Source organism: Schistocerca americana, chromosome 10, assembly GCF_021461395.2.
Source record: "Schistocerca americana isolate TAMUIC-IGC-003095 chromosome 10, iqSchAmer2.1, whole genome shotgun sequence".
In the NCBI taxonomy this organism is placed as follows: domain Eukaryota; kingdom Metazoa; phylum Arthropoda; class Insecta; order Orthoptera; family Acrididae; genus Schistocerca; species Schistocerca americana.
Window position 1 is genome coordinate 167,739,872 of NC_060128.1, and position 16,851 is coordinate 167,756,722.

The following is a 16,851-nucleotide window of genomic DNA, read 5'->3' on the forward strand; positions in this document are numbered from 1 at the left end:
GTGTTCTTTCTTCTAGGAAATCCTGAATCCAATCACAAACCTGGTCCGATATTCCGTAAGCTCGTATTTTTTTCACTAAACGTAAGTGCGGAACCGTGTCAAATGCCTTCCTGAAGTCCAGGAATACGGCATCAATCTGCTCGCCAGTGTCTACGGCACTGTGAATTTCTTGGGCAAATAGGGCGAGCTGAGTTTCACATGATCTCTGTTTGCGGAATCCATGTTGGTTATGATGAAGGAGATTTGTATTATCTAAGAACGTCATAATACGAGAACACAAAACATGTTCCATTATTCTACAACAGATTGACGTAAGCGAAATAGGCCTATAATTATTCGCATCTGATTTATGACCCTTCTTGAAAATGGGAACGACCTGCGCTTTCTTCCAGTCGCTAGGTACTTTACGTTCTTCCAGCGATCTACGATAAATTGCTGATAGAAAGGGGGCAAGTTCTTTAGCATAATCACTGTAGAATCTTAAGGGTATCTCGTCTGGTCCGGATGCTTTTCCGCTACTAAGTGATAGCAGTTGTTTTTCAACTCCGATATCGTTTATTTCAATATTTTCCATTTTGGCGTCCGTGCGACGGCTGAAGTCAGGGACCGTGTTACGATTTTCAGCAGTGAAACAGTTTCGGAACACTGAATTCAGTATTTCTGCCTTTCTTCGGTCGTCCTCTGTTTCGGTGCCATCGTGGTCAACGAGTGACTGAATAGGGGATTTAGATCCGCTTACCGATTTTACATATGACCAAAACTTTTTAGGGTTCTTGTTTAGATTGTTTGCCAATGTTTTATGTTCGAATTCGTTGAATGCTTCTCTCATTGCTCTTTTTCCCTTCGTTCAGCTTTTCCTTATCAGCTATGATTCGACTACTCTTAAACCTATGATGAAGCTTTCTTTGTTTCCGTAGTACCTTTCGTACATGATTGTTATACCACGGTGGATCTTTCCCCTCGCTTTGGACCTTAGTCGGTACGAACTTATCTAAGGCGTACTGGACGATGTTTCTGAATTTTTTCCATTTTTGTTCCACATCCTCTTCCTCAGAAATGAACGTTTGATGGTGGTCACTCAGATATTCTGCGATTTGTGCCCTATCACTCTTGTTAAGCAAATATATTTTCCTTCCTTTCTTGGCATTTCTTATTACACTTGTAGTCATTGATGCAACCACAGACTTATGATCACTGATACCCTCTTCTACATTCACGGAGTCGAAAAGTTCCGGTCTATTTGTTGCTATGAGGTCTAAAACGTTAGCTTCACGAGTTGGTTCTCTAACTATCTGCTCGAAGTAATTCTCGGACAAGGCAGTCAGGATAATGTCACAAGAGTCTCTGTCCCTGGCTCCAGTTCTGATTGTGTGACTATCCCATTCTATACCTGGTAGATTGAAGTCTCCCCCTATTACAATAGTATGATCACGAAACTTCTTCACGACGTTCTGCAGGTTCTCTCTGAGGCGCTCAACTACTACGGTTGCTGATGCAGGTGGTCTATAGAAGCACCCGACTATCATATCTGACCCACCTTTGATACTTTACTTAACCCAGATTATTTCACATTCGCATTCGCTAATAACTTCACTGGATATTATTGAATTCTTTACTGCTATAAATACTCCTCCACCATTGGCGTTTATCCTATCCTTGCGGTATATATTCCATTCTGTGTCTAGGATTTCGTTACTGTTCACTTCCGGTTTTAACCAACTTTCCGTTCCTAATACTATATGCGCACTATTTCCTTCAATAAGAGATACTAATTCAGGAACCTTGCCCTGGATACTCCTGCAGTTTACCAATATTACGTTAACTTTTCCTGTTTTTGGTCTCTGAGGACGGACGTTCTTTATCAACGATGATAATGTCCTCTCTGGTAAGCCGTCAGGTATTTTATCGTTTCGCCCAAGGGGGGGTCCCTCTAACCTAAAAAACCCCCGTGTGCACGCCACACGTACTCTGCTACCCTAGTAGCTGCTTCCGGTGTGTAGTGCTTATTGCTATATCTACAGCCTTAGTGAACTTTAAGCGTATCTCATCGTTACTTAGTACTTAAGTATCCCACTTCTTTACATATTGGTTCTTCCTGACTAATGTCTTAAACTTCAGCCTACTTTTCATGACTACTATATTGTTAATTGAGTATATCTGCTCCTGGGTACGGCTTACAATCCGGTATCTGATTCCCGAATCTCTGTCTGGCCATTATGTAATCTAACTGAAATCTTCCAGTATCAAAATGTTCAAATGTGTGTGAAATCTTTTGGGACTTAACTGCTAAGGTCATCAGTCCCTAAGCTTATACACTACTTAACCTAAATTACCCTAAGGACAAACACACACACCCATGCCCGAGGGAGGACTCGAACCTCCGCCGGGACCAGCCGCACAGTCCATGACTGGACCGCCTAAGACCGCTCGGCTAATCCCGCGCGGCCCTTCCCGGATAACCCGGCCTTTTCCAAGTATACCTCCTCCTCTTATGATTCTTGAACAGGGTATTCGATATTACTAGCTGAAACTTGTTATAGAACTCAATTAGTCTTTCTCCTCTCTCATTCCTTGAGCCAAGGCCATATTCTCCTGTAACCTTTTCTTCTTCTCCTTCCCCTACAACTGCATTCCCGTCTTCCATCATACACTTTCTCTATCTCTGCTTCTTCAGCTTGCGACGTCGGCATGTATACCTGCACTATCGTTGTCGGTGTTCGTTTGCTGTCGAGTCTGATAAGAACGAACGCCACTGAACCGTTCACAGAAACACACTCTCTGCCCTACCTTCCTATTTATAACGAATCCTACTCCTGTTATACAATTTTCTGCTGCTGTTGATATTGCCCTATACTCATCTGACCAGAAATCCTTGTCTTCTTTCCACTTCACTTCACTGACCCCCACTACATCTAGATTGAGCCTTTGCATTTCCTCTTTCAGATTTTCTAGTTTCCCAACCCTGTTCAAGCTTCTGACGCCCCGACTCGTAGAACGTCATCCTTCCGTTGATTATTCAACCCTTTTCTCGTGGTAACCTCCCTCTTGGCAGTCCCCTCCCGGAGGTCCGAACGGGGGACTATTCCGGAGTCTTTTGCCAATGGAGAGATCATCATGACACTTCTTCAATTACAGGCCACATGTCCTGTGGATACACGTTACATGTCTTTAATGCAGTGGTTTCCATTGCCTTCTCCATCCTCATGCCGTTGATCATAGCTATTTCGCCTTTAGGGGCAGTTTCCCACCCCTAGGACAACAGAGGCCGGAATCTCTGTCCGCTCTTCCGCCCTCTTTGACAAGGCCGTTGGCAGAATGAGGGTGACTTTTTATACCGGAAGTCTTCGGCCGCCAATGCTGATTATTAACGAAAATTTAAGCAGCGGTGGTATTCGATCCCGGGACCGAAGACGTGGATTTGTTTTCCACCGGCTGCCACATGTACGCTGAGAACTGTAAAAACAAATAGACACTATGTGCTTCTAGAGAGTGTGATGCATCTACAAAGGAAGTATCACAATCTAGAGATGCGTGCACCCTAAATTTTAATGACACATTGTGTTATATTGCACGACATGACGAATGCCATGTCGGATGACATGAGTCATGTTATACGACATGACATCGTTTATTTACTCCTGCGAAGGAGAGCTTCTGTAATGTTTGGAAGGTAGGAAACGAGATACTGGCAGAAGTAAAGCTATGAGGACAGCGAATGAGTAGTGCTTGGGTAGCTCTGGTAGTAGAGCACTTGCCCGCGAAAGGCAAAGATCCCGAGTTTGAGTCTCGTTCTGGTACACAGTTTTAATCTGCCAGGAAGTTTCAAAGATTACTGGATTTGCATCAAGACCAGTACCTACATCCAAACGAGACAAAATAGACGAACAGATTTTAAGACTTGTTGTTAAAAAAAAACCTTCCGTTTAATGTAGTTGAAAGTGGAGAGATTAGAAAAATGACTTATTTATCAACTGAAAACTATGTACCTCCCAGTAGAAAAACGCCTTCCAACAATTTACTTTCTCAAGTGTTCGACAAGACACTAGTGCGAGTAAGATCTGCAGTGCAAGCTGCATCCTAGATCTGCATTACTACCTATGGATGGACATCTATGAAAAATGAGATTTATGCTCACGTCATTGACGAATACTGCAATCTGAAGTCATACTTGTTATTTAGTTTAAAATTCCATAACAGGCATACAGCTGAAAACAATCCCAGTAAATTACAAAATGTAACTTCAACTTTTGGTATTACCAGTAAAATTGTAGCTTGCACTTCAGATCAAGTACCTAATATGGTGAAGACTGTGATGTACAAATCGTGGCACGTACCTTGTTTTGCACACACACTGAATTTAATTGTGCAAGCGAGCCTTGAACCAGCTACAGACAGAAGGGCAAAAGTGATGTCAATAGTGCAATTTTTCAAAAGAAGTCCTCAAGCTCTTGAGAAATTACACAATATTCAGAAGCAAATGGGCTTCCCTATTTCAACAGCGAAACATGATTGTCCTACGAGGTGGAATTCCACGTATGAAATGTCTGACAGGCTTTTGAAAATCAAAGAACCTTTGCAAAGCACCTTCGCCATCCTCCGAGTGGATTCACAAACAAAACCGTTCAATGAAGTATGGTCAGTTATTGAAAAATCTTGCGAAATAGTATCGCCTTTGGAGCAAGTAATAGTAGAAATCAACAGCGTAAGAAGTGTAACCTTGTCAAAAGTTCTCTTATTAAGCAAAAGTTTACAAAGTCATTGTCTGAGACTGAAAATCTTAGGTTGCAGCAATGAAGCCATTAACACAGTAACTGCTAAAATTTAGGATGGAATCTGTACCCGCTTCGTTCAAAAGTCTGCAGATACAACAATTACTTGTGAAGGAACATTATTGGATTCTCGCTTCAGGGACCATGGACTTCCAAAACCTGGGCATTGGTTACAAGAAACAAAAGATGCCTTAATTAACAAGTGCTGTGCAATACTACATAAACCCACTCGGTGTTTTACAGACAGTCCACTACCAGCCAAACCAGTTGTGGTGAGCACATTCAGCTCTAGCAAATGCTTCAAATGGCTCTGAGCACTATGGGACTTAACATCTGAGGTCATCAGTTCCCTAGAACTTAGAACTACTTAAACCTAACTAACCTAAGGACATCACACACATCCATGCCCGAGGCAGGATTCGAACCTGCGACCGTAGCGATTGCACGGTTCCAGACTGAAGCGCCTAGAACCGCTTGGCCACACCGGCCGGCTCAGCTCTAGCAGTGGCAACATTTGGCAAGAGTTTGACCAAGCTGGAAGACGGTTGATCCAAAGTATACACAGTCCACGTGCTGCAAGTATAGTCGAGCTTGATAAATATATGTATCAAGATGACGCTGACACACGTATCACAAGATCCATTGCTGTGACGGAAAGAAAACCATGTTGTTTCCTACGCTGTTTGAAATAATGAAACGACATCTTTGTATTATGGCCACCTCTGTTCCATGTGAGCGCCTATTTTCAAAGCAGGGGTAAACAATAACAGACAGACGATCCCGTCTTTCAAGCGAAAAAGCATCAAAAATGATATTTCTAAATTACAACTTCGAATAGGCACAGTAGGTCTACTCAAAAATGAAACAGTAAAATTTCAGTTGATTTTGTTCTTCTCTGGACAATGTGCCCTGAATTTGTATTTGACTGCAATTTGTTTAGTCCACTAAATCTTATATGTAGCTACCTTCAAGCATATTTTTCTCACATTTGTTGCCCACAGAAGACACGTTTTTGCTCACCATTTAGTGACTTTAATTTTTTTGAGTATGTTTATTTATTCATGTGTTTCAGGACAATTATCTGATTTATATATGTCGATGTTTGTATGTTTATTTTTGTAAATGTGCTATGTTGGGATTTTTCTCAATACAGGCATCTTAATACTTGTGTATCATAAATAATTCTCAGGCAAATCAGCAATGGTAGTTTGATACTTCTGTTTTTGGCGTCCTGATACTGTGATAAAAACTGCAATACAACAGCAACTTAACTTCATCTCTAATTTCCAGGGGAAGTTTATAACAAAATGGTAATACATCTGCTTGCTGTGAGTACTTGAGGGAATACATATACCTGTACATCAAACAAACTTCTTTAGCAAGAATTGTAAGTGGTTTGGAGCCAGATCTGACATTATACTGGTATCACAAAGGCGTTACACTGTACGACTTGGTTTAAATTTTAGTCTGGATTTTATACTTCAAGGAAACATACCGATCTCTGCATTACTTTGAAATGTTTTAACATGTTTTCCAGTTCTATCAAGTGTACATAAATGAGCTGTACCCAGCCGACTTGTGAATGTTTGATGAAAAGCTGCCATACTTGACCATTGTGTTACATGCTCCAGTCTGTTACGATATTTTTTGATTTGTGTGCATGTCACTTTGCAGTCCTCTGCCTCGCGGAGTGGCTGTGCGGTTTGAGTCGGCCTGTCACGGATTGCGCGGCCCCTTCCGCCGGAGGTTCGAGTCCTCCCTCGGACATGAGTACGTGTGTCGTTCTTAGTATAAGTTAGTTTAAGTAGTTGTGTAAGTCTAGGGACCAATGACGTCAGCAGTTTGGTCCCTTAAGAAGTCACATACATTTGAAGATTTGCAGTCCTGCTCTGTGTGACAAATTAACCGTGAGTAAAATTTAACCGTGAGTAAGAAATGTGAATCATCCACAAGGAGTGCTATACTTCAAGGACCACAAGGGAATAGTTGAAAAATAATAGTGATTCAGCATTTGACTTGTGAAGTGAGCCAAGATTTTCCGGTAGGTGTATTTCATTTCTTTAATGTGTTCATTGTGCTGTTACTGATTGGTGAACATAGTGTAGACAACATATTTATCTTCTGACCAATGTCTAGAGTGATATCGAATAATCAAAGTAGTTGGGAATAAAATGCAAATCACAGTTAGAGGACTTGGAAGGTTCTACAGTTGTATGTTTAAAATTAATAAATTATAAGCTTCATAAAAACATCTAGAACTTTTTAATCAACGCTATAAATAAAAATATTATTCAAACTGGTTTATGACGACAATTACTGTTCTAGTTCTTTTGGACTGCCCTCCAAATATTTCTCCACAATGAAGAAAACTGCTATGTTCAAGTACTCTCTAAGTTTTCTTTTGAAGTCTGGTAATGCTTCCACATACTTCACACTATTGACCTTTGAGGTATCTTTATCAGCAACTTTGTGTCTTGAAATGTTTATATAATAATTATTTTTGTTTATTGTGTGATAATTGTGCCCTTCTTTGTTTAACATAAGCACATTGTTTATTTTTAAAAACATGATCCTTCTTTATACGTACACGTAGGGAACCACTAGTATTCAGTATTCATTGAAATTATTCTTGCAAGATAGTCTGGGTAACAGCCGAGCAATACATCTTACTGATATCGTTTGATGTTTTATAGCCTGTTTCTATATGTATATTCGCTGCTCTGATCCGTATAATTATGCAGTATAACAAATGCGACTGAATTAAGACCACTGGACTGATAGAAAAATGATTTTTTTTAGTCATTTAATTCCAAGTTTACAAGAATCAATTGCTTCTGGCAGCTGCCAATAGGAAGAATTTGTAAAAGCACTTTTCTAGGTATAATTCATGCTGGCAAAATGGTGCGAACAGGTATGTGACCCTATTGTCCAGTCACTAAATAAATGATGGATAAAGTATTGCAGACCTTATGGGCATAACTTCTTAACTCAGTGCCTCTACTTAGAGAATGCTATCTCAATAAATTGTAGCTCATGATACGCCTTTTCAAGAGCACATACAGATTATCACTCATAAAACCTATGAAAATTGGGTACTAGAATACAGGGAAACGAGCTTGGCAAGATCTGTTACGTCAAACTTACAAAAATCTGTCCTCAGCCAACTGGAAAGTCTGTCTTGTGACAGCCAGAGCGAGAGCACCAGCAGCAGCGAGTACTGTTTGTATAAAGCGTTTTTGTACTTATTTGCTGCGCTTAGCTTTTAAATAGTTTTTCTGGGAAAACCTAGCGTAGTTTTCGCGTCTCGTATTTCAGTGAGTGTTTCTTGATTATCAGAGTAGCTCATCAGAAGATTATCTTGGGAATTTGTCACCGTATAGAGTAGGGTAAACATAGTCATGTGTAGGGACTGTGGTTGTTGTGAGCGGACGCAAGGAGAATTGGCCACTCTTCGGGGGCAGATGGAGGCTTTGTCTGTTAGGCTCATCGAGCTCGAGGCGCAGGCGTCGGCTCGTAGTGGCGTTGGGGCAACTGTGGTGAGACCTATGCCTACTTCGGTGGCCTTGGAATCACATGGAACCCCTGATGTCGCTGCGTCTTCCGGCAGTCAGCATCTTACCGGTCAGCCATCACTCCAGGGTGAATGGCGGACAGTGGTGGGCTCGCGCGTGCCTGGCCGAAAGGCGAAGGTGGGATCTGGCCGCGTGGCAGCTGCCTTACCCCTTTTCCAACAGGTACGGGGTGCTTCCTAGTGGTGATGACATCGTTTCCGAGCCACCACAGGATGCCTCGCCTGTTGGGCCAGTGGCCGATTCTCCGGCAAGGTCCCGACAGTCACAGAGGGCGGGCCTATTAGTTATAGGGAGCTCCAACGTTAGGCGGGTTATGGAGCCCCTTAGGAAAATAGCGGGTAGGTCGGGGAAGAATGCCAGTGTGCACTCTGTGTGCTTGCCGGGGGGTCTCGTCCGTAATGTGGAGGAGGCCCTTCCGGCAGCTATTGAACGCACTGGGTGTGACCGGCTGCAGATAGTAGCACATGTCGGAACGAATGACGCCTGCCGCTTGGGTTCTGAGGCCATCCTTGGTTCCTTCCGGCGGCTGGCTGATTTGGTGAAGACAACCAGCATCGCACGCGGAGTGCAAGCTGAGCTTAATATCTGCAGCATAGTGCCCAGAGTCGATCGCGGTCCTCTGGTTTGGAGCCGTGTGGAGGGTCTAAACCAGAGGCTCAGACGACTCTGCGACTATAATGGTTGCAAATTCATCGACCTCCGTTATTGGGTGGAGAACTGTGGGGGCCCCCTAGACAGGTCAGGCGTGCACTACACACCGGAAGCAGCTACTAGGGTAGCAGAGTACGTGTGGCGTGCACACGGGGGTTTTTTAGGTTAGAGGGACCCCCCCCTTGGGCGAAACGATAAAATACCTGACGGCTTACCAGAGAGGACATTATCATCGTTGATAAAGAACGTCCGTCCTCAGAGACCAAAAACAGGAAAAGTTAACGTAATATTGGTAAACTGCAGGAGTATCCAGGGCAAGGTTCCTGAATTAGTATCTCTTATTGAAGGAAATAGTGCGCATATAGTATTAGGAACGGAAAGTTGGTTAAAACCGGAAGTGAACAGTAACGAAATCCTAGACACAGAATGGAATATATACCGCAAGGATAGGATAAACGCCAATGGTGGAGGAGTATTTATAGCAGTAAAGAATTCAATAATATCCAGTGAAGTTATTAGCGAATGCGAATGTGAAATAATCTGGGTTAAGTTAAGTATCAAAGGTGGGTCAGATATGATAGTCGGATGCTTATATAGACCACCTGCATCAGCAACCGCAGTAGTTGAGCGCCTCAGAGAGAACCTGCAGAACGTCGAGAAGAAGTTTCGTGATCATACTATTGTAATAGGGGGAGACTTCAATCTACCAGGTATAGAATGGGATAGTCACACAATCAGAACTGGAGCCAGGGACAGAGACTCTTGTGACATTATCCTGACTGCCTTGTCCGAGAATTACTTCGAGCAGATAGTTAGAGAACCAACTCGTGAAGCTAACGTTTTAGACCTCATAGCAACAAATAGACCGGAACTTTTCGACTCCGTGAATGTAGAAGAGGGTATCAGTGATCATAAGTCAGTGGTTGCATCAATGACTACAAGTGTAATAAGAAATGCCAAGAAAGGAAGGAAAATATATTTGCTTAAAAGAGTGATAGGGCACAAATCGCAGAATATCTGAGTGACCACCATCAAACGTTCATTTCTGAGGAAGAGGATGTGGAAAAAAAATGGAAAAAATTCAGAAACATCGTCCAGTACGCCTTAGATAAGTTCGTACCGACTAAGGTCCAAAGCGAGGGGAAAGATCCACCGTGGTATAACAATCATGTACGAAAGGTACTACGGAAACAAAGAAAGCTTCATCATAGGTTTAAGAGTAGTCGAATCATAGCTGATAAGGAAAAGCTGAACGAAGCGAAAAAGAGCGTAAAGAGAGCAATGAGAGAAGCATTCAACGAATTCGAACATAAAACATTGGCAAACAATCTAAACAAGAACCCTAAAAAGTTTTGGTCATATGTAAAATCGGTAAGCGGATCTAAATCCCCTATTCAGTCACTCGTTGACCACGATGGCACCGAAACAGAGGACGACCGAAGAAAGGCAGAAATACTGAATTCAGTGTTCCGAAACTGTTTCACTGCGGAAAATCGTAACACGGTCCCTGACTTCAGCCGTCGCACGGACGCCAAAATGGAAAATATTGAAATAAACGATATCGGAATTGAAAAACAACTGCTATCACCTAGTAGCGGAAAAGCATCCGGACCAGACGAGATACCCTTAAGATTCTACAGTGATTATGCTAAAGAACTTGCCCCCTTTCTATCAGCAATTTATCGTAGATCGCTGGAAGAACGTAAAGTACCTAGCGACTGGAAGAAAGCGCAGGTCGTTCCCATTTTCAAGAAGGGTCATAAATCAGATGCGAATAATTATAGGCCTATTTCGCTTACGTCAATCTGTTGTAGAATACTGGAACATGTTTTGTGTTCTCGTATTATGACGTTCTTAGATAATACAAATCTCCATCATAACCAACATGGTTTCCGCAAACAGAGATCATGTGAAACTCAGCTCGCCCTATTTGCCCAAGAAATTCACAGTGCCGTAGACACTGGCGAGCAGATTGATGCCGTATTCCTGGACTTCAGGAAGGCATTTGATACGGTTCCGCACTTACGTTTAGTGAAAAAAATACGAGCTTACGGAATATCGGACCAGGTTTGTGATTGGATTCAGGATTTCCTAGAAGAAAGAACGCAACATGTCATTCTTAACGGTTCAAAATCTGCAGATGTAGAGGTAATTTCGGGAGTACCGCAGGGAAGCGTGATAGGACCTTTATTGTTTACAATATACATAAATGACTTAGTTGACAACATCGGTAGCTCCGTGAGGCTATTTGCAGATGACACGGTTGTCTACAAGAAAGTAGCAACATCAGAAGACTCGTACGTACTCCAGGAGGACCTGCAGAGGATTAATGCATGGTGCGACAGCTGGCAGCTTTCCCTAAACGTAGATAAATGTAATATAATGCGCATACATAGGGGCAGAAATCCATTCCAGTACGATTATGCCATAGGTGGTAAATCATTGGAAGCGGTAACGACCGTAAAATACTTAGGAGTTACTATCCGGAGCGATCTGAAGTGGAATGATCACATAAAACAAATAGTGGGAAAAGCAGGCGCTAGGTTGAGATTCATAGGAAGAATTCTAAGAAAATGTGACTCATCGACGAAAGAAGTAGCTTACAAAACGCTTGTTCGTCCGATTCTTGAGTATTGCTCATCAGTATGGGACCCTTACCAGGTTGGATTAATAGAAGAGATAGACATGATCCAGCGAAAAGCAGCGCGATTCGTCATGGGGACATTTAGTCAGCGCGAGAGCGTTACGGAGATGCTGAACAAGCTCCAGTGGCGGACACTTCAAGAAAGGCGTTACGCAATACGGAGAGGTTTATTATCGAAATTACGAGAGAGCACATTCCGGGAAGAGATGGGCAACATATTACTACCGCCCACATATATCTCGCGTAATGATCACAACGAAAAGATCCGAGAAATTAGAGCAAATACGGAGACTTACAAGCAGTCGTTCTTCCCACGCACAATTCGTGAATGGAACAGGGAAGGGGGGATCAGATAGTGGTACAATAAGTACCCTCCGCCACACACCGTAAGGTGGCTCGCGGAGTATAGATGTAGATGTAGATGACACGAAAGCAGCGCATTTGGTGCAGGAGGTACGAAACTGCCAAGACACCTGACAAAGTTTCATACTTACTGCGATGATTGGCGCTCTCGCACCTCATTTGTGTTTATGTGGCAAGGTAGACATTCAAGATGATATAATCTGTAGGCCTATACGACTACAAAGGACAAGCTGTTTCATTGTTTCTAAGCACTACATTGTACTGTTTCATTTGTTTTAAAACAAATACATGTTTCGGATTCCACATCTCTACTATCTTAGGCGTAGATTCCTCATCTCTACTCTCTTGGGCTTGCCTCACCACAATTTCAATTGCTATTTCCTCTTATGTATGTGTTTAAATATTTCTTAAAGGCAATTATTCGCCTTCCAAAAATTAGTGACGAGATAATACCAACAATGACGACCGTTGAATCGAAGCGGTAAGCATTTTTTTTTTTTTTTTTTTTTTTTTTTTTTTTCTTTAGTGTATTTCAATTCCCCTATCGGGGCGGGCTGGCAGCAGCATATGCGCTGCTCTTCAGCCGAAATACATAGAACAAAACAATAGAAGACATTTAAAAACAGCAAAGGAGAGAAGAAGGCGAACATAGATATAAAAAGGGAGAACATCATGGAAGGCAATATACAAAAAACGGGGTGACTGTAAAATGGAGATAAAAAACTGTTTAAAAGTAGCACACACAAAAAGCCACACACTGCGACGATTAAAAGAAACACAAGGCACAGTATGACTGGAGCATAAAGGTGTTGACGGCTGGCATAGCACACAGCGTAGCACTGACGGCGAACCTCAAGGCAGCACACAATTAAAATCACACCTCTTGACGCACACGAGAAAAGCACGAAACACAACACTGACGTGGCACACTGATGTTGATCAATACAGAGGATCTGCCAGGTTCAAGGAGATGAGGGAGACCTGAAGAAGGGAGGGAGGGGAAGAGATGGGGGAGGGGAAATGGGGGGCGCTCGGAAGAGGGCCAGGGAGGGAGGGATGTGGGAAGGAGAGAAGCAAGTATGGGGTGCAGGGTCTCAGGGGAGGGGGGGATGGAGGAAAATCCGCTCTGGGAGAAGGAGGAAAGAGGAGAGGGGGGCCCTGGGGAGGGGGGGGGGGAACAAGGCCGGGTTATAGTTGGAAGGAAGGGTATATGTCACGGCGAAGTTCGTCATCCGGGAGGGGGAGGCGTTGGAAATTGCCCTGATGAAGGAGATGGAGGGTGTGGAGGTGGAGAGAGGGAGGGATACAGCGATAGAGGCGCGGCAACGGGCGGGGGGTGGAGAGGAAGGAGGAAACCAGAGGGTGGGGGGGATCAACCCTGCGAACAATGTAAAGGATGCGGAGATGTTGGAGGAACAAGAGGAGGTGGGGGAAGGGGATCAGTTCATACAGGAGCCGTGTGGGGGAAGGAAGGCGGATACGGAAGGCAAGGCGGAGCGCATGGCGTTCAAGGATTTGGAGAGCCTTGTAAAAGCGGGTGGGGGCGGAGATCCAGGCGACGCTGGCATAACAGAGGATAGGACGGATGAGGGATTTGTAGGTGTGGAGGATGGTAGAAGGATGCAATCCCCATGTCCGGCCGGACAGGAGTTTCAGCAGGCGGAGGCGGGAATGGGCTTTCTGCTGGATCGTCAGGAGATGAGGGGTCCAGGTGAGGTGTCGGTCAAGGGTGAGGCCAAGGTATTTCAGGGTGGGGGTGAGTTGGAGAGGACGACCATAAAGGGTGAGGTAGAAATCTTGGAGGCGAAAGGAGCGAGTGGTACGGCCTATGATGATTGCCTGGGTTTTGGAGGGGTTGAGACGGAGGAGCCACTGGTTACACCAAGTGGTGAACTGGTTAAGGTGGGTTTGGAGGGTACGTTGAGACCTTTGAAGGGTAGGATAGAGAGCCAGGAAGGCGGTGTCATCAGCATATTGGAGAAGGTGAACTGGTGGGGGTGGCTTGGGCATATCAGCTGTATACAAGAGATAAAGGAGAGGGGAGAGGACAGAACCCTGGGGGACGCCAGCCGTGGGATAAAAGATACGGGAGTTGGTGTTGTGGAGGGCGACATAGGAAGGACGGTGCGAGAGGAAGGAAGCGACCAGACGGACAAAATTGATAGGCAGGGCGTAGGTTTGGAGTTTAAAGAGGAGACCGGGATGCCATACACGGTCATAGGCATTTTGGAGGTCAAGGGAAACAAAAATGGCGGAGCGACGGGAGTTGAGCTGGAGGGACAGAAGGTGAACAAGGTTGAGGAGTTGGTCATCAGCAGAGAAGGAGGGTCGGAAGCCACACTGGGTAAGGGGGAGGAGGTGGTGTTGAGCAAGGTGCTGATGGATACGGTGGGAGAGGATGGATTCAAGGACCTTACTGAAGACGGAGGTGAGGCAGATGGGACGATAGGAAGAGGCGGCAGAAGGGGGTTTGTTGGGGTTGAGGAAGAGGAGGATGCGGGAGGTCTTCCACAGGTCAGGGTAGAAGCCAGTAGAGAGGATGACATTATAGAGATGGGCGAGGACAGTGAGGAAGGAATAGGGGCTTTCTCGAAGGTGACGGTAGGTGACACAGTCGTGACCAGGGGCCGTGTTGCGTTTGGACTGGAGGAGAAGTTTAATGTCTTGTGCTGTGATGGGAGTGTTGACGTCCGAGGGGGGCAACTGCCCCAAGTACTGGAGACTAGGAGCAAGTGGAGCGACTGAGGTGTCAGCACGTTCCATGACGGTGGGGAAAAGAGAATAATCAAAGTGGGGATCATCGGGGATGGAGAAGACCTCGGAAAGGTGGGAAGCAAAGTGGTTGGCCTTACTGAGGTTGTCTGGAAGGGGGCGATCGTTATGGAGAAGGGGGTAGTGGGGAGCGGAAAGGGAACCAGTAAGACGATGGAAGGCAGACCAGTACTTGGAGGAGTTGATAGGGAGGGTGGCATTGAGTCGTGTGCAGGTCTGGCGCCAGTCCCGGCGTTTCGTTGCTGTAATAAGGTTCCGTACGTGTCGCTGTATTTGCCGGTGGCGTTGGAGTGTATCCCTGTCACGAGTGCGGAGGAAGGAGCGATAGAGGCGGCGGGATTCACGGAGGAGGAGGACAGCCCGCGGAGGGAGAGTGGGACGGTGTGGGTGGATGGTTTTAGTAGGAACATGGGCCTCCACGGCGTCAGTAATTACCGTCTGAAGGAAGGACGAGGCGCGGATGATGTCGTCAGGATGGCGATAGGTAAGAGGGTGGCTTTCGACCTGGGTGGAGATGGAGTCCCGGTAGGCAGCCCAGTTGGCACGGCGATAGTCATGGACGACCTTGGGAGGGGGTGCAGGTTGCGGAGCTGGAGGGGGGCGGTTTGCAGACGTTATGGTGAGAAGGACAGGGAGGTGATCGCTACCTGTGGGGTCAAGGACGGCGACAGTGATACGCCCAAGGAGGTTGGCGGAGGCAATGACAACATCGGGGGTGGTGTTACTTTCGGGTCGGGTGTGCTGGGGAATGGGAACAAGGTCACCCTGGATTGTGGAGAGGAACTGATGCCACCGCCGAAGGGCAGCAGGAGTGCGGCTATGGACGTTGAGGTCGGCGGCAATCACATAGGTGGAGAAGGTGTGATCAATGTGTGAGATGAAGTCATAAGGAAGAGGAGCAGTGGAGCGGACATAGATGGTGGCACAGGTAATGGTGAGGGAGGGGAAGAAGACGCTAAGGATAAGGTGTTCAGTGGGGTCATTGAGGAGAGGTTGTGGCCGGACGGGGATATGCTTAAGGTGGCCAATCGCGACTCCACCCTGCGCACGAGGACCAGGAGCATCAGTGCGGTGGAGGATATAGGGGGAGGAGCGGACAGAATGGTGGGGCTGGAGAAAGGTTTCATTCAGGAGGAAGGCGTCGACCTGGTGGTGGGAGAGGGTGTGCATGAGGAGGTATTTGTTGGAGCGGAAGGAGCGAATGTTCTGGAAGAGGATGCGAGACTCGTGCCGCGCCATGACGGGAAGGAGGGGGGGAAGAGAGGGAAGGGAAGAGACTTAAACTAGGGTGTCGAGGCGGGTGAAGGTGAAGTGGGCTTGGTTGTGGGAGTAAGTGGCGAAGGTGTTCAGGTGGAACACAGAGCGAGCAGCAAGGGATATTTGTTGGAAGGTGTGCGGGCGCTGAAAAGGGTGAATGTTTTGGAGTACAACGGTAATGAACCGGATGATGTCCTCGGCCGTGGGGGGTGGACGGAGGGAATTGTTAGGATGGACAGGAGGATCGACGGGACGAACTGGGACTGTAAGTTCAGGGGTGGCTGGAGGGGGTTTAGCTTTACACTTGTAGGAGTATGTGGGATGGGGGCCATTGCAGGTATTACAGGAAGGAGGAGCAGCGAGGTTGGGGCAGTTCTTGAGAAAGTGGGAGGCCTTGCAATGGGGACAGGTGGGGGGGTTTTTGCAGTTGGGAGTCAGGTGGTCATTGTACATCAGGCACCGTTGGCAACGGTAGGATTGGGGAGGGGATTTGGAGGATTCAACAGGGTGGCGACGGTGGTATATCAGGGCACCCTGGGTGAGGAGATGGTCTATGGACGGGGCGGACTCTGAGAATACCCGCATGAGGTAGGTGGGACCAGAGGCATTGTGGATACGGCGAGCAGAGCGGATGTCCAAGTCCGGGTGGGAGTTCAATTCTACCAACACTTCATCCTCTGTGATCACCGGGCTGAGCTTGGTGATCACAGCGGTGTAGGTGGGGGGGCGACGGGGAGGCTGGGGCTGACGAGGAGTGGAAGCGGAAAGGAAGGGTGTCAGAGAGGCGTGGGGGCCAAACATAACCCGTGGGAGTTTTCGCAGG

General features: G+C 45.9%; 1 protein-coding gene across 1 annotated transcript in view; it reads right to left on the bottom strand.

Annotated features, from left to right (window-relative positions):
* The window catches only part of LOC124552340 (synaptic vesicle glycoprotein 2A-like), a 150,373-nt gene that overhangs the window by 88,144 nt on the left and 45,378 nt on the right, over positions 1–16,851 (bottom strand). The window contains exon 7 of the mRNA XM_047126610.1: positions 12,355–12,382. Coding sequence (XP_046982566.1) covers positions 12,355–12,382 — 28 coding nt within the window. The remainder of the gene's footprint in view (positions 1–12,354; positions 12,383–16,851) is intronic.